Consider the following 27,266-nt stretch of genomic DNA (forward strand, 5'->3'; position numbering starts at 1 on the left):
AATTTACACCTAAAAGAGTTTCCATTTTCTTTAAAACTGCAGTCTCTTTTCTCATCGGTAATTTCAAATCCCTTGTCGGGAAATCTGCTCTTTGGCCCATGTAAAGTGGACTCCTCCAGGCAGTAAAAAATTCACTTGACATGCAGTTGAGTTGAGTGTTAGAGCCAAGATGAGAACTCTCTATAAGGTTAATTTGGGAACGTATAGTGAAAATCTTCCAGTAACGCATCCTCTCCCCTCCCTCAAATCTCCTGACACCACAGTTGCTTTATTCATTCTCTGTTCAGAAGTAGTGTACGAATTTCTCTAAATACAAACATAATTTCTTTTAAAGTGTTTTCATCCCTTAAGAAAAATCTGAAGTTTTTAATATGAATGGACAACTCAAAGGCAGGCTTTCAAGTGAATAATAGTTGTCCTTGTGCTTCTCTGCTTTTCCATGAGGTTCTTAAGGCATCATAAGGTCAGGGGGTGCTGTGGTAGTAGCAGGAATTTGTGATTAGATAACTTTTTGTACTAAATAGGTATCAATTCAGCAGATGTGCACAAGTGGGTTGTGAAAATTTGAAAAGAAGGAAAAAGAAAAAAAAAAAAAGACACCACCACCACCCCCAAATCCGCAGGTAGTCTTATTAAAGATTATACTGTTTAGTCTTTCAATAGACTTTAGAACTGATAGAAATATATTTTGAGCTTTGCCCTATTTTTTGTCTTATTTGACTTTGTCTACCATAAAATTGCAAGAATTGCTTTCTTTTGCACTCAGTTCCATGGTGTTAGAAGACTTGATGGTGGAATAGAACCAAGACTTGAGAGCAGGCCTATGAAAATACTGCCACAGGCCAAAGTAAAAGTTGAGGCATCAGTCTTGTCCTAGCAGTTTGTGCAGTTTCACTGTTCCACCCAAAATAAGGGTTAGTGTTTTCAGTTGTGAAAAATTTTTAGTGCTTTGAAACTACATTTAACATAAAAGACTCCACTAAAACTTATACAAAGTTTAGAAATATTCATTGCGTATCATTTTGATCTCCAGACATCTCTTTGTAATACACTGAGAGACCTTTGTATTGTAAGAGTATGATATATATTTACTTCATAAATTCCTCCATTTAATTATTTCAAAACCAAGCTGATTCAAAGAAGGCAGCTAAAAAACCCAAATACTCAGACTATTTGGGCTAACTTAATCTAAAGAAACCCCTGAACAGCGTTTTCAGCTTGATAAAGTTTTGTCACGCTCTTGTGACACAAAGTTCTCTTAAGTCAGCTTTGGAATGAAGTAATGGTTTATTCCACATTGGTATCTATCTTATCTCCTCACCTTGCAATGCCCAATCTTAAAAAGATAGCTGGTGGCGGATGGGGCGGGGGAGCAGAGAAGAGCGTTAACCCTTTGGTGGGATAACAGGTGAAGGGCTGAAAGGGCTGAACTTCAAATGACTTTTGCACAAATTCATATACATAATTTATAGGAAAACAGAATTACTGATTCTGAATGTCCCATGTCGATATTCAAACCATTAGACCATCCTCTCCTTTATCTTTTACAGCTCTTACATGAATTTGAAAAGTCTTTCTCTTCCAGCTGCCAGTGTTAAGGCCAACTCATTTATATATTTTTAACACAACTTATTGTCTGAAAGAATTTTTCCTTGGTCTGATGTTACAGACCATAATGAGGGACTTCTTGGGCTTCTTCCTTACTCTCCTGATAGGTCCAAAATCTCATGGTAAATTATTCTACTAAAAAAATACACGGATGTTGCTGTAATTGAAATGGTGGGAGTGATCTTCCTTGGTTTTCCTTTTTGCACATGCAGTATTTTTTGAGTGCAGTGTGCTACTTCACCCATGTAGCCTTTCAGATACTTGATTTAAGTATATTGGCTAGCTTGTGCAGCACATATATCTGCAAATTATGTTTTCTGAAACTTAAATTTTGCTTTTCTCCTATAGGAAGCATGAATGGGAGAAACATGGCACTTGTGCAGCCACGCTTCAGGTCCTTAATTCTCAGAAGAAATACTTTGGTAAAGCCTTAGAACTCTACCAGCATGTTGATCTTAACAGGTACGTAAATGACTCAGTGGCCTGCCTCTTTCAAACAATTTCTAAAAGTTTCAAATCTAGCCTAAAAAAAAAGTCTAAAAATCTGATGGCAGAGGGGAAATGAGTATTAGCATAAATTATTTTTAGTACTGGAGTTCAGAGGAAGGGTTGTCTACTTTGAGAAGCCTGTCTCTGGTCACTTCAGAGTCTGGTAAGCCAGCAGTATTCTTCATGGCATCATTTTAGACAATGTGAGCAGTAAATTTTGAGAAGCTGTATCGGCTATATCTCACTACTAAAAGCTATGGTACCTGTAAACTTCTAAATCAAGTGACAAACCCCCCCAAACTTCCCATTCATACTGAGGCCCAAACACTTGTTTATAGAAAAGACAGTGCTCTGCACAGAGGAAAGGACAAGCTGCAGGCAAAATCATGCAGAACATCCTGAGAAAAGGCTGAGAGGTAACAGCAAGAGAGGATGTCCTGAAGGGCAGTGTTCAGTTGCTGCAGGCAGCCCTCTGCTGTCCTTTCAAACAACCCCAATGTGACACTCTTGCTTTATCCTAGAGGCTGATTCCTCCTCATGGTTCCAAAGCACTGGCCATTCCAGATACAAAATCTTGGTGGGAATGTTGTGGCTTGTCCAAGCACTGTATGTACACATTCTGGCTGCAGGTGAATGCCAGAAGGCCAGAGTCCTTTCCTGATCATGCTTGGTATGGCTGGGAGAATGTTTGGCTCAGATTTGTTGACTGTGAATTGTGTCTCTGTATAAGACTACCGTATCTGAGAGAGGAAATAAGTTCTTTTGTATCTAGAAACATACCTTAAAAAAAAAAAATTTAAAATCCTGTTTGTGTTCTGTCAGTGACTTGTCCAAGGAATCCCATAACAAAGACTCATTCACTTTGCATATGCACAAAGGAAATATATCTTTGCTTCCACCTCCTCTCCTATTTTTGTAGGTGTCTTATAAAACTTAATCAGATTTTTCTAGACACAGTGCTTAAGAGGATGTCGTATGTAGTGTTAAAATTAATAATGTCTGATAAGTCAATTGCCTAAGTAGCTGTAATGGTGTGACTAAAACATTTTACAGATGGCACAGTGACCGATTATGTAACTCCATATCAGTATGTGTAACACCAAAAAAGAATAGAGGCTGAAACATGTTGAAATTAATTGCTCAGGGCATATTCTCCATTGTAGAAATGAACATAATTAAATTAATCTTTACTAAAAAAATAAAGACTGCTAATGTTCTCATCGTACTTCATTTATACTTGAATGCGAAAAAGTAGTCTTAGTGATTAAAAGATTGTTTCCAAAAAGGAAATTACTAAAAAGAGGGCATTATGCAGGCTCCTGTAAGAATAACAGAACATCATTTATTTTATTGGCCTCCTTATATCCAGTGTAAAATGACTATGACAAACAGCTACACCTTTAGTCAACTGGGTTAAATCTCAGCTGTGCAGAAGCTGACCTTGGAAGGGCTAAGCACTGTCAGCACTCATGGATTAAACCCTGCAAGATGCTGAACATTCCCACTCCTTATGGAAGAAGCTGGGACTTACAGACTCGGGGTTCCAAGTCTTGTTGTCAGCTTGGAAGTGTGGACTTCCCTCAGGACCGAATCTAAAGGAAGGGGTATACAGGCTAGAGGTTCTTGAGTTACCTTGCTTCTCTTATGTGATCAACCTTTCCTCTTCAAAAACATATTAATTAGGAAACATTTCTGCGCTGGCATTGATGTTGTTCCAGATCCATGCACCATGTCCCTCTCCCAGTGTGCTGTGCGACTCCCACCCCAGCAAGCCCACCCTGTGTTAGAACATGAGGGTGTCGAGAGCAGCCTCACAAGTCTGCCTCCATCACCTCCCGGTGGCCCGAGCACAGGGGTATGGCTCAAGGCAGGGGAAAGGAGGTAATTAAACTGCATGCCCTAGCTGGCACTCAACAGGGCGTTCTGAAGGTCTAGCAAATAACAGTAATATTGCCCTTTCCTTGAGCTGTGTCTGAAGACTCAGCTCTCACAGCTCCTCAGATTAAGGTCGGGGAGAGGGTTCTTCCTGACCCTGCCAAGTTGAATGGAAAGTGGCCTTTCAGAAGAGTGGAACCTTTCCTAGGCCTGGCAGAGGATGGAAGACAAGTTTCCTTTGCTCCTCATCACTGTAATACTTGCCAAGTTCTTACTAAGATTATCTGTTTACCTAATGATTATGAAGTTACGTTTGCATACAGAAACCATGGAAAAATGTTTTATCTTTGTTTCAGTTGTCTCCTGAAAGCTGGGATAAAGCCAAGCAGTTCATATTACCAGGTAAGAGGCAATCTTTTATAAAACAAAATCATGTGCGTGTACTTTTTTTCAGCAGGAGTCAAGTAATTTCTAGAGGGTAAGTGATCTTTTTTTAATTGTATAGTTCTTTAAGGTTGTGCTTTACCTGAACGTTTTTGTGAACTTAACAAGTGTGGGGGCTGTTGGAAAATGTACTCGTGACTTATTAATTTATATAAGCTTTTTAATTCTTCAGATGACTGCCATAAAGGAAGCTCTTACAAGGTTTTATGGTGTAACGCCAAAGATCCAATGTCTTCCTCCAGAAGAGGTAAAAACCCCAAACACACACTCCCCCAAACCCCCCAAAACCAAAAAACAAACAAAAAAACAACCAACCAAAAAAAACCCCACTTTTTTTTTTTTTTTTTTTTTTTTAAAAGGAGCACTTTTTATCAAAAAACAAAAGCAAAAATAGAGTGAAAAATCTTCAGCATGGTGAAACTTAGGTCTGGGTGTTCCTTGTGTATACAGCTCTTTGCAGATTACATATTGCTCGATTCTTAGAGTTGAGTTCATAAAAACATTGCTTATGTACTGGCACCACTTTGCAGCTTATGTTACTGTTGCCACAGCCTTTTCTTAACGCAGAAATACTGTTAGTGGAGGATGTGTCCATTCTTTACTTGTAACTTTACTGTTGGTATTCTTACCCAGAAAGTGGGAGCACTGTGTTTTAAAGGTCTCTCTGTCTTAAAAGATTTGAACTTGCATCTCTTGCATGAATGCTTTAAGTACCATGCTAGAGATATTGCTGTAGCTGAGTACTTCCCTCTCCTCCTGCTAAAGCTTAATTGCCATATAGCAAATTACTAGAACCAACAAGAGTAAGCTGAATGGAGCCAGTGACTGTCAACCTTGACAAGGGTACTGCCTGTCAACAGCACTCTTCCCTTCACTGGGCAAGGCTCGTGTTCTGCATGAAGAAGTTACTCAATGGATGGAATCCTTCAGAAAAAAAGCAGCTCAGAGGCTTGTCTCTGAGGTTGTTCTCAAAAGCCTGTACCTAAAGAGGTACAAAAAGGCATTTTGAGCTTCACTGTGGTTCAAGATGGCTATAGTTTTTCCTTTTGAGCCAACAGTGTCTAAAATTTCCATTTCTTTCTACTTTTCCTTGCCAACGATTGTACTGTGAATCACAATGCAATAGAAAATGTGGTACACAGAGACAGTGTAGTGTAAAATACAGGTCACCATACCTGAACCAAAAATCCCTTTCAAGGAACAAAATAGTATTCTGAACAATTACATGGGTAGGCTGCATAGCTGTTTCTTTCCTTTTTCAGCTGGGTTACCCTGTTTTTGTTCAAAAAGAAAACAAAAAAACCAAACCCACAAGATAGCTTTCCCTCTTGTAAGTGGTTCCTTATTATCTTAGCTTGATACAAGTGGTTTGCTACAAAACTCTTGGCAGACTTATTGCCCATACAGAGACAACAATTTTATGAAAACTTGCCAAGATACAGTTGCTGCTGGAGTTTAATAGCTTGTGTGTTGTCAGCTCATTTGCTTTAGTAGTGCTCTGAGGTTTTTATACTGGGATGTTTCTTCATGTGGAAAAGAATTCTAGGTTACAATATTTTTTAAATGTATTTTTAAGTTACTTTAAGCAACAAGGGAATACGAGTTGAATGTGGGTTGCACACTCACCCATCTCTTGATGTTGAAGAAATACAGAGCTAACACAAACCGCAGTTTCTAGCTCTGTTCACTGTAGTTCTGCCATTGCTTTTAGTACAATTGGGGTGGTACTCAAATTAAATGAAGGTAATTTACAGCTTGAGTCTCCTGTGCTTAGCAGCTGAAGCTAATGGGTAATAGAAAAGAAAAAGTACACCCCATTTTTTTACAGATAGCCCTTTTCAGAGTTCCAGCCTTGTTGATGCCTGGAGTGCATTATGGAGGTACTTTGATGTTTAAAACATATTATACACTTGCTGTGTTCTTAAGATTCTTTAAAAAAAAAAAAAAAGGCAACAAAAACCCCCAAAACCCCTAACAACAAAAAAACACAAAACCAAAATAAATAAAAAAAACCCCAAACCCACAACAAAAAAAACCCCAAAACTAAACCAAAGCAACAACAAAAAAACCCCTACCACAGTTACTTTTGTCTTGTACATATATTCTTGTCCTGCTTAGTGGTTTCAAAACCAATTTTTTTCCACATGCAATATGTCACACCTGAGCATTTTGGGGGATTTTTGTATAATCTTCTTCCTCACATGAAAGGCTTCCATGCCTGCCTGCCTGCCTGAATAAACGTCCAATATTTTTCTTCCTAGGCTGTCCTGTAGTCCAAAAATGACACTTCTGCTACTTTTGACAGCTTGCTTTTGTATTCTTTTCAGTAAAAGCTATTATAAAACCAAGATTCTTTTCTCCTTTTTGGAGAATTTTCTTTGCCTCAGTTTCCATCCTGCTACAAAAGAGTTGGTGAAAGGTGGCTTTCAGGTCAGACATACCCTTCAATATTCACAGAGTTCAGCCAGAGCTCATCATTAAGGTGAACAGCTTCTGTGTACTGTGCAGATTTGGTAAATGCTAAGATAATCTGTGTCACAGCATTTCATAATGAGACTTACTAGTTAGGCAGATTCCCTGTATTGTTACTGAATTATGTTGTTGGAACACGTTTCCTTGACTGCTTGCTCCTTAAAGACAAGTACGTACTATAAGCTGTTCAGAGTGGATGCCTCTGGTACCTGTCTCCTTCACATTTTTCAAGTGGCAAATGTACAAATAAGCACTACTGTATTCTATAGATAAGGCAATATATATGAGAAATTGATTTATTTTCTTCTCCCCATCAAGCTGATCTCATCCCTCATGTTTCTAGGGTGAAAAAGCACAAACAATTGGTCAGATTGAATTCTGCTTCACCAAAGAACTGCAGCTGAGAAACTGCACGGCGCTGAAGGGTGAATCCAACCCAATGCAGGCTGACTTGAAGCTTGGAACTGAGGAGTTGTCTGTCTGCAGTGATACTCTCCCAACCTATTATCCTTCACAGGTCCAAGATCACAAATGAAGCCATAAGAGTTCAAAAAACTTTTTAAACAGCAACAAAAACCAAACCCTTAAACACTATTCCTTGGAAAGCAGTCTTGACTTAGCAAAAGCCCTGTCATGCTGTGAAGATTTCTGCTGGAAAACTTGCTTCTTTTGCCATTAAAGGAGAATTGTCTATATTGTAATACCAGTTACACAGGCTGAAGTATTGAATTGTGGCTCTGATATTGATGGGATCAGAATCTGATTTACAGCTTTGCCTGGACTTTTTGGCTTGCTTATGGTTTGAATCAATATTCAAAAGAGAACTGTGACTTCTTAGTTTCACCTGCAGTTCAGTCTGCCACTTCAGCCACTTTTGGGTTTTGCCAGTGAGTCAGGGAAATTAAGTCATTGTTTGTTTTGAAAGAATGCTTGTCTCTCTGAGATGAGATGACGATTTCTTGAGAAGAAAATATCGTAAACAAAAAGAACTTAGAGACCTGTCTAAAGGTCTTTTCCCAGACATAATACCCACTGCCTTGTATAAGTTTGCTCTCCAGAAGTGCTGAACAGAGTCCTCTGAGGCATTAAACCTTTCCTCACTCAGATCACGGCGGACCAAAGATGACAACTTTTGCATAACTTCTTAGTGAATGAAATAATGTTCACCAGGTTTTGGTACTTCAGCCTAAAGGACCCCAGGAAGACTGTATTTGTAGCCTTACCTATTCTTTGATTGATTTTGCTACAGTAGCTCCATACAGTCTTGAAGAACAGCCAGTCTTAGAACATACTTGCTAGTATAGGAAAATGTTAGTCCCTAGAAATATGTTGTTACTAATTTTTCATTGTATTTGAACATTTAACATTACCAGACAGGTGTGAGTGCCTGCACTTTTATTTAAAAATTAGATAGTCACATAATCACTTTGTTCCAAGAAACAGCTTTTTGTAGGTAAAACAGTAAATACTACAGGATTTTCAGTGAAAAGTACAAATGTTAGCAATAGTGCATCTCTATCCCATAATAATTAATAACATGCCACAAAGTTGGATGTTTCCAAAGGGGACCAGATTTGGATGACATCCTCTACACAGTGCTGTGTTGATGTAAGTGTCTCAAATTGTCTTTCAAAGACAGACAATTATGGCTCAAGGAGCCATCTGTTAGAAGAATATTACTGTGAAAACATGAAATGGGGTATTAGGAACAAATTTGTTATGTCTTTGGGGGTTCAGAAACCATTCACATTTACTTTCATTTTTACTGTCCCTGTTTCTCTACCACCTTTCTTTCATTTAAGGCTCTGTTACCTTGCCATTCCAGAATGCTGTCAGTTTTTTAGCACTTTCTTTAGAAACTCAGACATTTATTTAACAGCTGAGAAATGAGTATGATCTGCATTCTGTTATATTTGTATTTCAATAGAGCAAGAGCTTCTCTTCCAGAATTTTTCTTCCTTCCCAAGAGGGGGAATATACTAATGTATACTAATACTATATTATTATACTAATGCTAATCAGACCTAGTGTTTTTATAGTAGCCATGGCGTGTTAAGCATGACCAGAAGAATCACAATTCTTCATTCCCCTATTTCTGCCATCTTCTTCTGAGCAAGAAAAAGTAGGGAGACTGAACTAAAGTGCTTGAAAAGACTAGAATGTACTTATTTTTTGTGGAATCTTTTTGAGATCACTAACATTTTTTTTCCTTCTAATTACAAAAATTATCTTAGCCTAAAGAAAACAAATACTTGTTGGGAAAAATGCTGTTCTCTGCAAAGCAGCAGCCCAGGGCTCATGTACGTTTTTAAACTTTCTCTCCAGCTCTTTCAAACAGTACTTAGATGGTGCATAGGTTTTGGGTGGACTACATAGAGAGCAAACAACTTAAACTTAACATTAATTTACAATTCACATTATAAGGTGTTTTGGTTTTAAAGAAGCCAGACTCTCCTTTTCCTCAAAATTGTGCTATTTTTTTAATGGTTTGGATTTTTTTGTCCTCTGGTGAAGTCCCCTCTTCTTTTCCTTTCAAAGTTCTTGGAGTGCAGCAGTGAGGGAAGTGGAAACAGAGGTTGGTAACTACTGTCAGACCATCTCACAAACATCTTGCTCAGTGCTTTTCAGTCACCAGTTCGGTTATGAGCACAGTCCTTAATTAGAACAATAGACTTCTCAAAATCTCACTATAAATATTGCCGCCTTGGATGAGCAGGTGCAGTATAAAAAAATCCATGAAATGTACAGCAACATGCTGTACTGCCAAAGGAGTGATTGTTGGGTTTTCCTGTTTTTCTGCAGTTGTTTTAATTCCTTGGTCCTCTTCACAGTTAGAAGAAAAGCTCAAACTTGAAAGCAGTGGTAGCATTGGTTCTTGCACAGACATATGCTTAATGGAAGCTGAAATCAATAGCCTGATTTTTTTTTCTTTTTTAATTGCAGTATAAATTGGATTTTCTTTTATAATGCCAAATAATGCTTTGGGAGACAAAATACACAGTATGACTTCTCTGCAGTTCAAGTGTAATGCATTAATTTAAGCAAAGCCAACAAATGCAAATACATACTTTGCAAGGAAGTGACACAGACACAGCTTTCACAGCGTGAGGCTCAAAGGTAAAGCTGACTTTTGCCAAATAGAGTCAGTGGATACAGACAAGAGTCAGAAATGACCAGCTTCTGCAGTAGAGTAGGTAGTATGGCTTCCATGTGTTTTTCAGCCTCATTTTCAAATGCAAGACATGTGAGGGAGCTGATAAGTTTCAAAAGTTTGAGGAGAAACTAACATAATCTGAAATGAGAAAGAGAGAGGAAGGAAGGGAGATAGAAAAGCTAGCAGCATGCTAAACAACAATCTGCAACTGAGTAAAAAACGACTGATGAATGCTATGTCAAGGTTGGCTAAAAATAACCTCACGGGCTCTGAAGTCCTGTTTAAAGGGACTTACCTGAGGTACTGCACTTGCCTTAACAACCACACCTACATTCTTTTTATTTTGCCAACAGTATTACACATTAAATATAAATTAATGATAGCAAATTAAAATCAGTAGTAGCAATAAAACATTATATATGACCACCATTGCTTGGTTTTTGACAATCCCACCTGCCTAACTTCTAGGAAGATACAAATGTCTTTTAAGAGCTACTGACTGATTTTTATGCAGAGAAGTGCCAAGACACTATAAAGTTTTAAGTGATACATTTAAGGGATGCTTTAAGGCCTATGTCTGGATGTGGGCAACCAGGGGAGCAGTTGTATGAATGGTAGCACTGGTTCAGACCAAAGACCATGTCCAGCCCTTTATGTTCTCTCTAGCAATGGCTCATAGCCAGTTACCAGCCTTGGCAATTGCTTTCCATCAGAATGTATATAATTTCAAGAGTTGGATTAATGCAATTTAAATACAAGAGGTAAACAAAGGTATATCGGGAGCCTTAAAAATTGCTTCAGTTCTGAAAAATGTCACTCACTTCCTTAAGCAAAATAAAATCTATCAGCCTGAAGATTCATCACAGCCTGGGGAAGATGGGGTTATATTCTTTCTGCATCATTAAATAAATTAACTAAATCCCAGTAGGGGGGGTTGTTTGTGCAGTCTTGGTGCTTTAAAACAGTAGTCAACTCCACAAAGGGACTTAGCTTGTTTATACTCTTTGTCCATGTGCTGCCTCATGCAAAATGGCGTGTAGGTTAGAGCATGGGCTGCCTGTCCCCTTTCCAAGGACAGCCCATCTTCCTAGACCATGGGCAGGTTCTTTCCTCTCTTGTTCTCTTGCTCTCTTCCTGGCCTGCACTGAGCCTTTCTCAGCTGTACAGGAGCCCAGCTTCAGCCAAGTTTATGGTGGGGGGGAAATACGAGATTGGAAAAATCAGCTTCTACTCAAGTTTCTTTAGGTAGCTACCCATGCGCACGTATATCGTGCTTAAGGGCACATCTGACTGTCCCTACTAGCAGCCAGCTGATCAGCCAGTGCCAACAGGAACAGGAGATGGGAGAAGCAGAGGGGACTTCTCCCAAGTGGTCCTGTTCTTAGTGGGGGCAGCGACCGGTTGCCATTGCCCAGCTGATAGGCAAAGCTACCTCTGCAGGCTGAGATGGAGGTGGCACAGGCCTCTATCACGTCCCCTCTCTGCACCCTCAGTGGCTGGCGAGCACTGGGCTGTGCTGCTGGCCCCGGCTGCTGCCCAGCAGAAGGAAAAAAGCGGCAGCAGGACTGCAGTGCCCACGCGAGAGGTCAATACACTGCACGTCGAGTCCCACAAACGCGGACAGCCTCAGTACCTACAGCAGCAAAGCAGCAGGTGCTGGCTTTTACAGTGGGGAAGGAGGGTTTTCACAGGGATGGGTTCTTGAATTTGAGCACCTCAGTTGTGGTGTGGTTGTGCTTCAGGCAGCTGTGGCCGTGCTCTGTTTGGATCTGGCTCCGAGCACCATTAAGCCAAGGCCGTAGAAGGTTAACGGCGCTGCTAACAATGTTATTGCTGCCTGATGATGGTCCTGATGATGCAGAGGGAAAACGTCAGGACTTTGCAAGTTGCTTTCCCAGGAACGGAGCAATGGATGATGAGGAATGTTGTATTTATTTTAAATTCAGACTGTCTCGCTGCTCAGGCAGCTTTCTTCACAAGGCTCAGTGCATGCCTTCCCTTCCTGTGTGTAAGTATTCCCTGCTCCACAAAGTTGCTGTAGATCATCCAGGGTTGATATAAAGAATTCATTTTAGAAGGGATTTCAATTTCTTGTGCTTTGGAGGATAAGAGCTTTAGTATACAGGCTAAGTGAGACCTGATGTGGGAGATGGGCAGATTATTTTATGTTTGTGTACTGTGGTCTTCATTATTCCTTACCCCAAAGTACACTGGAGTGTCACAGATTGAGCGAGGATTAGATAGACCTCAAGAGCAGCCAAGGCCAGCTGTGCCTACAGATTGGTGGTATGAATCCTATTAATATAGTCAGCATGAAAATCACAGTGGTGACATTCAGACACAATGCTCAGTTTGGAGGACTGATGTTTCAGTAACCTTTTATTAAAAAGAAGCAAAAATGACCATATTTGATAAGAAAATTCTTAAGCAAGTGATAGAAAATTGTTAAGCAAGCTGAAGAATACCATGGTGTTGTCTAAGAAATACTTTTCTGAGTACAGCCTCACTTACCAGAAAACAGGCTGTTCACTTAAGATTTTCCTATAACTCACACAATTGTTTGCGTTACAGATGTGTGCTCTGCATGTAAATCAGAGAAGACGAGCCAAAACAAAATCAGCAAGAACTAAAAGCACAGCAGTTACCCTGTAATAATTACAGTCTCTATGAACAAGTGGGATGCATCCCAGCAGGTACCCGCCCTTAGATGACTTACTTCTGCTTGGTATTGTTGAGTAAAACTTGCTGCTGTCAGCTTTGGAGAGAGGCTTCTCTCTTTCCAAAGTGCTCAGCTGAGGGTTGAGAAGCTGTGCATACTTGCAGCAGAGGCTGGAAGAGCTGTCACGTCACCTGAGTGCTGTCATTTTAGCCCATCAGCTTTCCACAGATCATCTCCATTACCGAGATTTCATAGGTTGTTATGATTTTGAAGGCTACACGTGTCCAGATGACGTGTGCTATCAGTTCCCAGTGCCGGTGGTTGCAGGTTTGTGTTCAAAAGAATATTATGCAGGGACTGTTCCTCCTCATAAACCCTGTTTTGCAGGTATTTGCCAAATGCCTGGGGCATGCATTTGTCAAGGATTAATTAGCCAGGAGGCTGGTTGACTGATGCATGAAGTGGGAACCACTTTCTTGTCTCCGGGGCGCTCAGATGTTTGGGGCTTACAATGCCGGTATTCTGCTGAGGCAGTCATTTTATACATAACAGCTGGCCCTGCCTTATTTATCCTCTAGCCCCTGGATATCTTAAGACGTTTCAGTCTCATAGTTTCGGTGGGATTCAATGAGCAGCTTGTCATTTCTGAAGTGTACTGCAGGATGATCACTGTAACAAAATAGCTCTGAGACACAAACTACCCTCCTATTTCCAATGCTTCATGTTTTCTCTTCAATTCCTTTCATTATCCTCAGTGACTTGAGGGATGAACGGATGACACTCTTTGATCTCGCAGAGTAACCAAACCATTTATGAAGGCACAGATATTGTAGCAGGGAAGATCTCTTAAATCTCATGGACAAAATACACTCAAAATAAATACCTTTTTTTTTTCCCCTCATTTTCCCCTCCTCTATTGTTTTGAGAGATTCTGACTGCAAGTCTCGGGGAAGGTAGGCATATTGATGGATAACTTTTAATCCTTTATTTGTTATCCCTTTGGCACCTGTTTTTTAGCATGCCTGGCTGATTAACAGGCTTGCTGCCACACTTACACCTGACCAAGAACAATGTCTCAAAAAATTAATTAAAAAAGATGGCAAAACTGGATATCATTAAATCAGTTAACAGTCTTGGGCCTCCATAATTACTTAAACAGAAGCATGGCATGAATAGCCTGGTCTGTCTGGGCAGATGGGAGAACAGGGATATCGGAGTATGTTTTCTTACTTAGCTCTGCCACTATGCCCCTGTGAGTGAAATTCCACTTGAAATCTGATGACAATTTTAAGTCATACACAAATTAAGTAAGGCTTCCACACACTTGCTGTCTGCAGAGGGGCATTTCATCCTCCCTAGCCCATGTCAAGTAATTAAAGTCTAAATGCTTAAAAATATCATGGCTTTTGGAGACAATTAGAATATCTGGTCCCTACAGTGGAATCAAAACCCTGGTTTAAGGAGCTGAGCTCCTTGTGCTTACATGGTAGGAACTATGTGGCGCTGCAGAGGGATGACTAATGCAATAGTTGGACCGAGTCTTAAATCGGTCTCCTTCCCAGGGTGGCAAGGGACCATGTCCTGTTGCTCTGGGGCAGCCCTCCCTAAGCTTTTTGGGATAAACCTGGTATGGCATTCCCGGCAGGAGCCCAGATAGCACTGGTTAGTGTAAATACGCACCGCTGAGTCATATGGCACAGTGACACTCCTCCAGTCACCCTGGAGAGGTTTCTCCTGCTACAAACGGCGTCTGGAGAAAATGCACAAGCAGGTTTTGTAGCACAGGTGAGAATCCGGGGCTTCTCCCTGCTTCAGGCAGTTGCAGATGGTTTTCTTCACAGCTTCACAAGGAGGTACTTGGAGGAGGCCCTGTGCAAAACAGCCCCCAGTCTGGTGGTTTGGATGCTCAATGGGGAAAAAGGAGCCTTTGTCCCTGTTTTACCCTGCCAAGGGGAGAATACAAGGGATACAAGGGACCTCCTCTCCTGCAGCTGGGACCGCTGCTTCGCTTGCCGGTGGGTCCTACAAACAAACAGCACCGGCACTTTCATCTACGTGTTAAACACAATGGCTGTTGTCTTTTGCAACGAACTTTGTGCTGCTGGTGTAAGTGACATGGCCTCTTAGGAAGCCACCCCAAGGACTGGTAGGTGAAGGAATAACCTGGCCAGGCAGGAGTGCATTGGGTGCTGAACTCCTCCTCCTCACCCAGATGGGCCGTCCTCAGCAGCACTTCTCCAAGTGCTTGCAGAACATCAGAATAAAATGGTGAGAGTAAGGACCTCGCAGGACTAAGTGCCAGGTGAGCCAGAGTTTCCCAAGATCAGGTTTTATGATTTGCGTGCCTAAATTCCCCCAAATCTCACAAGAAGCACACGGGCTTTTTTTGCATCCATCTCTCAAAATTTGATAAGCAGCGTTTCTGCGCGTTTCACCTTCTCCAGCTGAATTCTCCTGGAAGCCACCAGTGGTCAGTGGTGGAAATTTTAGTTACTGGCAGCTTGTTTTATAAGCCACAGAAAGCCAGATGGAGCCAATTCCATAATCCTGAAATATAAATGATGGATTACTTTACACAGATTCTGAAGTCCCTTCAGGCTTGCAAATCAGCCAGTTAATAACTTTTCGTTTTAGACATACTGAAAACTGTAATAACCTAATGTCATTTTGAACACAGTGATTAAGTATTCAGTTTACAAGACAAATGGAGACTTATTACAGTCAATCAGGGAGGAATTACATGAGCTTAAATTGCAGGTATTTATCACAGTTTCCTAAAAGAATATTTGACTAGCTATTTTGAAAGAAAAAGCTGCTGCTTTGTTATTCTGTAAAAGTACTGCCTTCTTTATAAAGAACTTCTAATGAGATCTTTTTCCAATCCTAATGTTTTATAGTAATCCAACTGCACTATGTCATCATAGGTCATTGTGAAATTAGGTAGTGCGACAAATACGTCATATACTGGCAATTTCTTAGCAATCTATTTCAAGGTTTTGCCTTTGTGATGACTAGGACGAGAGAAAGCTTTACTTTAGATAATGCAATAGGAACTGATTCAGCAGCCAGTGACTTCCAGTACACTGGCCAGAAAAAAGAAAAAAATAAACAGCAAGAAAAAGTAATATTTGATATGCTTAGTTCGTCATGTTTTCTTAACTTGGAAAATGTTGGGAATTTTCCAGTAGTTAGAGCTCAGTGACACAAGTCATACAAAGTACACTTAGTTAAATACACACGGATTCAATTTTTTATGATTGCAATTTTTAATTATTTCAATTCCACCTATCTCTGTAAGTTTTGTACTATATTTATCTTTTTTATGAGACTGCCTAAGCTGTAATAAGGCTGCCAAAAGCCAATTACCAATATTGGGGTAATACTAATACATTGTAGCAGGGGAAGTGGAATAAAATGGTTTCCATTTAGCCAAGGATTTCAGAGTGAAATATTAAGTACCATCATGATTAGATTTAGAGAAAGAAAACCAGGCTGAGGCTGCTTTTCAAAAATTTGCTCAACATTTTTTTTCCCTGAAATTTTTTACAGCACAGCAGCCGAATGCTATTGGCTCCAGCCGTAGCACTAGGGGCTCCTATTGCTTTAAGATAAAGTTTTATTATCAGTTGAACAAATGACAGTCAGACTCTGCTAATCAACAACCTTTGTATCACAAATGACTTAACAGTAAAGCTCCTGTTTTAGCTCCCTGCTTTCAGTAACAGCATGTTTCTCTTCTAGGTTATTTGGTATTATTTGTATTTAAACTGAGAGGCTGCGTTTTGTACTCGGTCTTTGTGAAGATAAAATTTACATGAGCATTCCCCAAAATGTCACCGTCAGCTTCAGTTTCGTTAAGAGACATTGGTATTTCAAGACAGCTGGCATTTGTATTCAAGTAACAGAGCAGCAAGGTTTGCAGAGAAAAGCATGTTAATTAAGTAGTTTTGCCTTAGAAAAGTAGTTACGTTTCCTAGGAAGAAGGGAGCAGTTTTGTCTTCATTTTCTTTATTCCACACAGAGAATTAGATAGACTCTGTGATAGTCAGCATGCCTTGATGCAGCCTGACTGCGCCAGACAGTTTATTACCAAATTTTATCCTGGACTTATATTTACTGGAATTAACTACCATGTGACCTGCTTCAGAAGCATTTCAGGGTAGTTTATAAAATAGACAAAATTGTACAGTTGGTGTCATTTATATGAGACAATAAGCAGTTCCAGATTCTACTAGTTGTGATTTTGGGGGGGAAACATTTCAGTTTTGAGAAACCTCTTCCAGTTTGTCAGGTAAAAAGTGGAATTTGGTCAGAAGAGGAGACCATCAAAGCAGCTGACATGCCAACCGTGACCAGGTTGGAGAAACAGCCGATTTGTTCCAGGATGCACCCAGAATGTTTCTGAATCTCAGTTGTGAGACACTGTGGTCATTGGCTACATTTTCTTTTCTCTCCTGGAAGAACAACTTCCCAAGCCAACCATTTTCTGCAAGTCAGAATTTTATTTCCCAGTGAGCCTTTCATAGACTTCAGCAACCACCAGAAAGCATTCCTAATGCAGCCAAGATATTTGCAGTTCCAAGAATATCACAATGCAGAGCTGTGCTTTATTCTGTAGCTGGACCAAAGCATCAGCATTTCAGACTGCTCAGTTCTGAAATTCTGGGACTACTTGTAGTTCTAATCTGAACTTCTGCCCTGTTTACATTAGCCTTCTTATTCCGGTTTGTACAGAAGAGGGGAAGAAACCAAAGGACCAAGTGACTTGATGCAGCTTATGCAGAGGAGTAAAACCATCCATGACCAGAACCTAATTTAGTGCTGCATGTATTAGGTAAAATTAGATTTGCAGCATTAGCTGCTCTGTTTTGTTGCATAGTATTGTAAGGGATTTGGCAGAAGGCTGGTTTTTGTGGCAGAGAGCCAAGTTATAAATAATAATGTTTTGTTCCTACAGGTGCTCATTTACAAATAAAATGACTGCAGGAGAAATGGAGTCTGAAAATAAAGTGCTACATATCTGAGTTCAGAATGTACTGATTTATAACGTTAAGACAAGTCAGCATGCATTTTGAAACACTTCTGAGAAGACTTCCATTTCCCCCAGACAATGTCCATTGCCCACGTGGAGGTGAATGTTCGCTGTCCTTGAAAACCTTGTAAACTGGAGCTGGTGGAAAGCTGTGCTGTCAGTCGTCATAAAGACCGTGTTTCTATGAAGTACCCACCAACTAAGAACCCTGGCCCTTCAGAAAACTTCCCTAAACTTCACAAAAGGTGCTGCCCTGTGGGAGACACTGCTGCAAATTTCCATTCTGCTCAATTTGGGTTATTCAGGATTGAAAAGCTTTCCTTCTAGCAAGCAGAATAAACTCTTGGCTTATTTGGGAGCTCTCCAAAACTGAGATCCTACCTAGAGGTTGCAAAGCCTGATGCATTTGTGGACCATTTGCCCTAGAGCTTGCAAGAGGTTTGAGGTTTTCTTTGAAATAAATTTTGCACCTTGAGAGCTGCTGTGAGGCAGGAGAGTGCTTTGCAACTGGGAGGGACAGGTCAGAAAGTGCTGGTCTTCCTGGTGGATATTTTACTTCTGATTCTAGGTCTTTGAGTGTCAGAGGTTTGAAAACAGGTAGCAGATGCACAGGGATTAATCCAGTCAATTAGATCCAGAGAGAAAGCAGTAAACGAACTGAAGAACTTTTTAATAGCTATTTGCTTGTTTTGTGAAATAGGCATGAGTGCGATGAATAGGCTGGGCCAAACCTAAAGTAGTTACTTGACTCCACTGGTGATCTATGTGGAATTTGTATGTTTTGATCAGGAACAGATTTCTCTAGCTGGAACCAAGCAGAGGAGGAGCCAAAGGAGGAAAATTGTCTCTGTTAAAACTGTTTGGAGGGGACTGACTGAGAGATCTAGTAATTAGGTATACGTCTAAGTCAGGGCAGCTGTTTGCCTGGGTTTTTTTTTTCTGCTACGTGACTTTTAGCTACTTGGTCATGTTGTATTGCAAGATAATACAGTCACAGAAAAGGTTTAAATTTCTTTATGTAAGAAACTTCTAGTCAACCATGTCATAGTAATGTCTCAAGGCAAATTGCAGCAAAACTTGCAAAAATGTTTTGCAAATGATTTAGGATGTCATAAACAACATTTGTCTGGGTTTAGTGATACTGAGATATCATAATTATTCAGATAAGCCTTTGCCTCTCCAGTGATAACAGACAGGTGATTAAGAAAATGTACGAAAATAATATTATGTCTCATATGCCTCCTTCTCACACGCTACTCAACAAGGATAATATTTTTTTTCTTTCAACAGGCTATTGTGAGGCTTTATTATTGCTTATAATTGTACCAGTAATTACTTGAGTCAGAATCTCCTGACATGAGAAAATAACATTTTCCAAACCCCAATAAACTGAGCTGAATGAAGGTTCAGAGATGCATACAGGACTTATTATTGGTGACCTATAGAAATGATAGGTGTATAATTATTTCTAGAACATATGAGCCAGCAGTTACTTTAGCCATTTAAGCAGTGGAAGCATGTTTAAGAATACTTTTAGTAGAAGCAGTAAAAGAAAGTATTTAAAACACTATGTTTTAAATGTGAGGTAGGAACCTAGAGATTTGGAAAACAGCAAATTCTAAGATAAAACTACTTTTTACAAGCAATTTAAAAGCTGAAATTATGCATATTCACTATTAAAGTAGCTACAGCAAATATAACTTTTTCCATGTTATACAATACAAAGATCAGCCATCATTATGGTGTTAAAATCAGAGGATAAATTAGAGATACTTAATAAGCACATGTGTTTCAACTTTATTGAACAAGATACCTCAGAACACGTATGCAAATATTAAGCACTGCAGAATTGTTGTGGAAACCACTGCAAAATAACATTAGCATATAATTAACTGTGGGTCAATTGTCAAAATAGCAATCATAAAGGAGGAAATGGGAGAAGAGACAGAAAGATAGGAATACCCAGCACAAAGTAGGTTTCAGACTTCTAGTGGCTGTGGGTAATATTGAACTTTTAATTCTCATTCTTTGCCTAATTTCCATCCATCTAGATCCCAAACAACCATCACCAATCAAAAAAAAACAACAACAACATTAAGTGGAATACTTTTTAAGGAGCTCAGGGGAAATGAGACAAAATCAATTTCTGAAAAACTCATTGTGCCCTTATTTGAAAAAGGAAAAGGACTGGATTTCACTCTCCATTGTATCTATGCAATTACAGCAGAACAGAATGTGTCCAGTAATTTTACAGCTGGGTTTATGCCATCTGCAGAGTAATTCTGGTCCCTCTGATATTGTCTTCTCCTATGGGTTTATGGGCTAGAAGTGATATACGTAGCAGATATTAATTGCTAGTGTGAAGTATTTGTCAATGTAATTCCAGATTTGGTTTTACAGAAGTGCATGCCCTACTAAAACATTTGAAGGTTATTTGTTTGACCATTTCTGTTCAGCTGCAAAGTTACAGTTCTTTGTTCACTACACAAGACTGGTTTACTAGAGAGCTTTGACTTCTCTTACTCCACTCTTAAATGTGAGGAGTGAAACTAGCTCAGATGGTCCAGGCTGTACAGGTGACCCCTGAGGTCACTTGTGTTCTTCATGAGGCCATCATATACAGGAGGTCACCCAGAAGGACTAATGATTATCTTGGCAAAAGTGTAAGTCCTGAAGCATCTCAGCAAGGACACAGGTCTTCCTACTTTTCCAATGGTTGGCACAGAATATTAGGTACAACAGGAAGGAAGTAGAACACGAGTTTCTCATTGAGTTAGTAGGACTTCTTTTTCAAGCCAAAATTTAATTATCAAAAAAGATCTTTAAGACAATATGAATGGGTACCTAAATGGATTTCTAGAAGTAATGATTCATACATCAGAACAGTCCTTCCAGCACATATGTGAGTATCTGTTCCTATTTTTAAAACTTCTAGAATGTAGAAAGACTTTTTAATAAATCTGATTTTTTTCTGTAATGATAAAAAACATTTATACTAATATATTGCAGCATTTGAGGGAATCTATGCAAGATATAGACTTGTTTTCCTTGTTAGGAAAAAAAATTATAAATAGTTTTCAGATTTCAGTGATGTTAGGGTCTATATGAAGTCAAGCAAGTTATTAAAACTAACTGCATTTTCCTTGCTGTATTTCTGGCTGACACTGAAAATGCTAAATCATCTGATAAAGGAACTTCTGACCTTCAGTTTCAAGTCCTGTTTGTACAGTCCTCGGGCAAGTCATTACATTTAAAATCTTTTGAGGATCTCTAAGCATCATTTTCCTTTGTTGTATCTCAATGCTACTAGGAAAGGTCTAGGAAAGGTTGTGTGTATGTAAAACCAGCCCAAAACCTAAGAACATTGACACTGATTTCAGCTTGGGCAAAGGTGACTTAACATAGCAATTTCACTTGATTGGCGTTGAGCAGTAGATTTAAGAGTCTCTCTTTAACTGACAGAAATTCCTTCTTGCCTTCTGTGCAGTTAACCTCATTTTGCAACCTTCTAGTTACAGTATGCTCCAATCCTATGATCTTGCTTGGTCTTAAAGCTCATTTTCAAGGCCAAGATAGGTAGGCTTTAATCCTACTTTTACCATAAAGTAATATTGTGTGATACTGCTGCCCGAAGACTACTTAGGAAAGTTAAACAAAGGCTTAAATTGGGACAACTTTGGTAGGAAGTCTGAGGATGTGTGAGACAGAGCGATACCTCTGATGCAGATGGGTGGGAAAATACTTCAGTTAATGCTGAGTGGAAGCATAGGATCCCAATGACTTCAAAAAGTAAAAATATCCTTATAAAGATGGATATAAGGAAGTGATACATAAAAAAGCAACACAAATACTAAGAAATCCCCTACAAGGTGAAACTTTGTTTTAGTTAAGGGGCTAAACGCTCACTTGGGACATAGGGATCCTTCCTTTAGCTCCCTTTTTTGCACAAGAGGATCCACATTTCCTACCACTCATGTGAGTGAGTCCCTCACCTGGCAGAACAGCCTGGTTTGGATTGCATCAGCTGTTTGTATTGCTGTTTCCCTTTGCACAAGATCATAGAATCATAGAATCGTTTAGGTTGTAAAAGTCTAAGATCGAGTCCAACTGTCAACCATGCCCACTAAACCATGTCCTGAAGTGCCTTGTCTACACACTTTTTGAATGCCTCCAGGGTTGGTGACACTACCACTTCCCTGGGCAGCCTGTTCCAATGCCTGACAACCCTTTCAGTAAAGAAATTTTTCCTAATATCCAGTCTAAACCTCCCCTGCTGCAACTTGAGGCCATTTCCTCTTGTCCTAAAGTTCAAAAGTCTTTGCTGACAGGACTGGGTGTCAGGACTCCTATCCATCTGCTGAATGTCTGAGACACTAAATACAGTCATGAATCGCCTCTTCTCTACTTCTCGGTGAATTTTCAGATGTTTTATGGAAAGTTAGGCAGCTTTTTCAGCAAGACTGAGGTGTTTCTCCACCCAGAGAATAACAATTAAGGACACTCGCCAGGGTCTGGAGAGTAGGAAACGTGGGTTAAAGTGTCTCCAGGGCGAAGAGGCAGCAGCAGATCTGCAGTGCTGAAAAGAAAAGGCAAATCCTGCAATGCGCTTTTTGTTTGCTTCCTAGAAGGCATTTTCACATAAAAGAATGAGGCATGGGGTAAAAAAGTGCTCGGACTAAGCACTGTAGATACAGTAAGAGGTCCGTGTCAACTAATCTGGAGACTCATTATTTTGTAATTATTTTGTTATACGTGAACATTATTTTTCTGTCTTCCTGTGCTTTTTTTTTTTTTTTTTTTAATCTTACAAGGGATGTCATTCTGCAATGCAAATAATTTAGAATCCAGTTCCCCTACACTGAACACTGGATAATTGCCTCCAGAAAACTTAAAAATGCTTTATAGTTGGAAGGATGGAAGGAGACTCAATGCATCTTATTGAAAAACCTCACAGCGATAGGCTCCACGGCCTTGGGATTGCGCACTTGTTGCAGGAGGTATCGGAGAGCCCGTGCCTGGCAGCCACCCGGGAAACACGAAGGTGAGAGCAGGTTCATGCGGCGTCCTTGAAGATGCCAGTTCAATATGTGCAGCCTGGAGAGGTGGAAAGCAGGAGCAGGCTCCGGTCAAAGGCTGTACGCAGAAGGGAGCAGCGCAGCCTGCTGCTGGGGAAGGCCAAGGGGATAGTCCCTGCGGAGAAGAGTTGATTGAACGTGGAGTTCTGCTCTCAGCCTTATAAAGGCCCTAAGGTCCTTACCAGTGGCATTCGTATGGATGATCCAGGTTAGCTGAACATTTAGGGTTAATTCCCAACTTTAACCTCAAAAAATCAGCTGAAAGCAATCATTCGGTGTAGGAGTTAATTAAACCCTGAAGACCCAAATAGGCCTTATGAAGCTAGAGTAGGGAAATACTAGACCTTTGAGAGAATGAACATGAGTGTGGATATGTTAAATGAAGTTCGGGGAGGAATTATCCCTTGCATTTTGTTTTACTGCTTATTGAGGATAGATGGAAACGCTGTGAGGAACTTTTCCCACACTGTTCCAGATTTGAATTGACTGAGAGCCTGTGCAACCCAGCTAACCTTGAACCTTTTGTTTTTATTCCTTCTGCTATGACCTTGGTTTTATACAAGGCTGCTAAAGCTTGAAAAGTAAATTGCAGGTCTAGTGGGTAACAGCAGCTCAGAGCCTGCAACATACCCCGTGTGTCTGTTTGAATGGCTCTAATGAGGCCAAGGGAGCTTTGTTTTGAAATCTAGAAGCATGACTGCTCTTGCAGAATTCTGCTCTTTGCAAGGAAAATCATGCCTCATTTGCACAAAGCTAAGACCTTTGGTTTGCCTCTGGTCGCCACCGCCCTGCATTCTCTGGTTGAGTACTGATGTGGAAGTGCTACAGCTCTGGTCTAATTTTTGTCTCTTTTGGTTAAGCCTTTGGTCAGCTGATAGTCAAGCTCATTTGGTCTCCTGTTCATAAGGCCTTGAAATTTTCTTGGAAGTAGCCTTAGAAGTCATTTATGATAATAAATTCTGCTATTCTTGCAGAACAACTGTGTTTCTTTTCTAATACAAGTAAGCTTTTATCAATCAGTACTCATACAGTAACTTTGGCAGGCTTTTGCTTTTCATGCCTCGCTTCACAAATTGTGCTTTGATTTGGGGTTTTTTTTGAGAAATACAAAAGCAAGCTAGTGACATAAAACGGTTCTTGAAGCAAAATGTGGAAATCATAATTTATAAAGGGACATCAAACATAAGCCAAATATAAAATTCTACTGCAGGCTTGATTTTATTTACAGTCAGGAAAAACAGATTAATATTGGAACAAATTTATTAATCCATGCTTGTTCCAGAGCTTTTCAGACTTTTATACATAGCAAGATAGCAAATGGATGATAAAAGAAAACCCAGGAAATCAGTAACTCAGAACATCAGATTGTTTTACTGGCTGGGATTTATTCTATTACACTCTCTTTCTCTCAATAATTATTGTTAGCAACAAAATACCACAGTAAATTACTATGATTTAACACTCATCTGAATCAAAATAGCAGTGAGCAAGTGCACATCTGACTACCACCACCGCAGGCCAGTTTTGAGACTCCCTGAGTGCCTGCACTCTGTGTTTCTGCCCCTACAAACGCTCTCTGCCCTTGCTCTGGGGAAAGAACATGTGTCCAGCCTGCGGCAAGGAGGACCAGGAGAAGTCAACTGCTGCTGACACAACAGGGAAGCAACTGCCCCAACCTTCCCAGGAGACTTTGATTCCCAAAAAGCTCCAGCCCAGAAAGTGCTCCCAGTGCTAACGCCACCAGTACGTTCCTTTTCACCTGGAGCCCAGGAGCAGGTGGCCCTCGTCCAGGTGGCCCTCACCCAGGTGTCCCTCACCACCCTAACGAGGAGCTACGAATTAGTGCAGGCTGGGAGCACAGAAAGCTTCTCTGCTTCGGGTCTTTTCTGTAGTTTGTGCTGCTTCTGTGCGTGGAGGCAGTACTCTGGGGTGGTAACGCTGCCTGTACGGTGGGTACTGAAGCGCACCATCGGCGTGGGCTCCTGGAGCTGCTGTACTGCTGTGCCTTGACCTGCGAAGCTGCAGAAGTGGCTTAGAGCAGCCCTGTTTCCTTATTGCTGCTCAGGTCGGGGAAGAAGGGCACCTGGAGGTAGGAAGGTATGTGCTACCAGCCTGGCTTGTTCATCTTGGAAAAAGCGGTGAATGGCATGGAAAGTGTGTGCCCTGTGCGGGCAGGCTTGCTTTTTTTTATCTGGGTCATCTTGCTGTTGTGCTGTGGGGAGGGAGGCTGGCTGGGCGGCACGACTGGCTCACCCGTGGGCAGCCTTGTCCCAGCCTCGTGTGTTCTTGTCCTGCTGGTAGGTAGGAGTTCTGGTTTGGGCACGCACCTCCTCACGGTGCTATTGCTGTGGGAAGCGATTGCTTGACCTGGAATGTCTATTTTGGAGAGTTGCTATGTTGCAGGTGGTGTCTCTCTCTGCTAGTGGGCAGTGTAAGCAATAGATGGTTGGGTCGCTTGTGCAACATGGTTTTAACTTGCCTATCAAGCCAGGGTTTTTTCCTTTTTCTCTTTTTTGCAAAAGAAATATGAAATGTGAGTTATGTGGGGGTGGTGTACAGCTGTGCTGCATAACCTGGCTTTCTCTTCACTCTCGCAGCATGACAGGATTGTAGCTCTGGTCTATGGCTTTCTGTCCCCAGCTCTCTCCCTGCTCTCACCTTTGCTAATAGCAGCTGCGGTGATGAGGGGGAATTCTTCCTGGAATTGCACAGTTGATAGATGAAGGTTGGGCTGCAATCTAAAAAGCCTTCAGTTATCACCCATAATAGACTTCATTTCTTGAGCTCAGATATTCAAGGCTGTATCTCAGTCATTTCATATACTCGTCTGCAAAAATAAGCAGCTACTGTGGTATTCATTTGGAAAAAGTAATCAAAATAGAGCATGTGACACATTTAAAAAAAAGCTACAAAAACTGTTACTTCTGTTCTGTGTATTTAAAACTCAAAACTGAAAAAATCACTCAATTTGGGGTTTTAAGTTTGGGGTTTTTTTTCCCAGAATCAGATACATAACACCTGCAATGTTTAGTAAATCTATTTTGCTTTCTCATCTGCAAGCTGAGGTCATCTTTAAAAAGACAAATGCTAACGGGTTGAAGAGGAAGAAATTGTATTGCATGTTTGGTTTTGGTTTAGAAATTCTTGAAATTCTTGATTTCCTATTTATTTTGTGTGAACACTTTCTGTGGTCTTTATTGATTTGAATGTCCTGTGCTGTCTGAGAGGTAATAATTCCCTTTGAAACTGAGGACAGTTGGTGTTGCAAAGCTTCTGTAGTGATAGAGGATTGGTGCTGTTTATGTTGAATAGACTTTATTAGTTTCTTGACTGTAGATTAGATCTCTCAAAGAGGAATTTGTGAAGCTGATGTCACTATTACTTCAGTCAGTGCTGCATTCGATCCTGTTCTGAGTGGGTGAGATCCTGATTTACGGGGTGAAAACCAACCAGTGTGCACAAGCCTCCCAAGTAAATCGGGAATGAAATCCTCCAATGTCCTGATCAAATCCTGATCCTTTCCCTCCGCTCAAGGGAGCAGCTTCTGCAACTCTGCCAAAGCCAGAAGGGCTCTGTGTAAATCTTTTGAATGGGTGTTTTTTGTTTCTGCACTGTTCCTGCAAATATTGTTGCAGTTGCTGAAAAGCTTGTGTGTCTTAAAGGTTGGATGAGTTTCTTTTGTCTGAGTAGACATACTTAAAGGAAAGTGGGCAGTTAGTGAATATAACATGCTCTATTTAAAGGTCATTTTGGAAAGTCCTTTTTCTTCACACTTTGCTACTTTCCCTAATGTTGATTGAAAAATGGATCTTCTTTTAGGAACACTATAATCCGCAGTTACTATTTTATCTTGATGCATTTAAGCAGAGTGCTGCTTTAGCAGGAACTACGTGAAAATGTGCCCAAAAGTGAACTGGTACCCTTGTCCTCAGTCACCTAAAGTGTCTGTGTCACAGTTATTGGGTAAATTACTGTGTGGCTTTCTATGACTCAGTGTGTAATCTTCTGTCACATTAATGTTACCCTTGTTGATTTATGCTTGAGAAGTATTGCTTACAGCCTCCTGATATTTCTCTATATATTTCTAGGCAATCTTACCTTCTCTGCTATCACAATGTCTCCTAGGCTACTTCCTCAATTTTCTTTCTGTAATGTAAGTTTTTAGTTGTCAATTTTTTTTAATTTTGAAATTCTATATAGAAAATTTAGTTCCTGAGCATTCTGTCACCAGAATAATATTGTTCTGTATCTGAAATAATGACCACTTCATTATGTAATTAGGTTGGCTATTTGCTTGTACTTCTAAATGTAACCATAACAGAAACAGTGACCTGTGTAAGAGTAGTCTGTCCCATCAGTGAAGGTTAATGAAGACCTAAATTTATTTATTGGGCTCAATTCCTTCTGCATATGCTGGAGTGGGACAGATGATCCTACCCTGGTTTTGGTGCAGCCACA

At 40.3% G+C, this 27,266-nt stretch overlaps 1 protein-coding gene across 4 annotated transcripts in view; it reads left to right on the plus strand.

The window, feature by feature from the left end:
- Nucleotides 1-10,896, plus strand: part of RNASET2 (ribonuclease T2) — a 29,996-nt gene extending 19,100 nt beyond the window's left edge. For all 4 annotated transcript variants that reach the window (XM_041125397.1, XM_030022780.2, XM_030022782.2 and 1 more), the window contains 4 exons: nt 1,957-2,070; nt 4,329-4,374; nt 4,589-4,663; nt 7,232-10,896. In XM_041125397.1, the coding sequence (XP_040981331.1) occupies nt 1,957-2,070; nt 4,329-4,374; nt 4,589-4,663; nt 7,232-7,423 (427 nt within the window). In that variant the 3' untranslated portion in view covers nt 7,424-10,896. The remainder of the gene's footprint in view (nt 1-1,956; nt 2,071-4,328; nt 4,375-4,588; nt 4,664-7,231) is intronic.
- Nucleotides 10,897-27,266: the final 16,370 nt, after the last annotated feature.

The sequence above is a fragment of the Aquila chrysaetos genome, chromosome 8 (assembly GCF_900496995.4).
Source record: "Aquila chrysaetos chrysaetos chromosome 8, bAquChr1.4, whole genome shotgun sequence".
Classification (NCBI taxonomy): Eukaryota; Metazoa; Chordata; class Aves; order Accipitriformes; family Accipitridae; genus Aquila; species Aquila chrysaetos.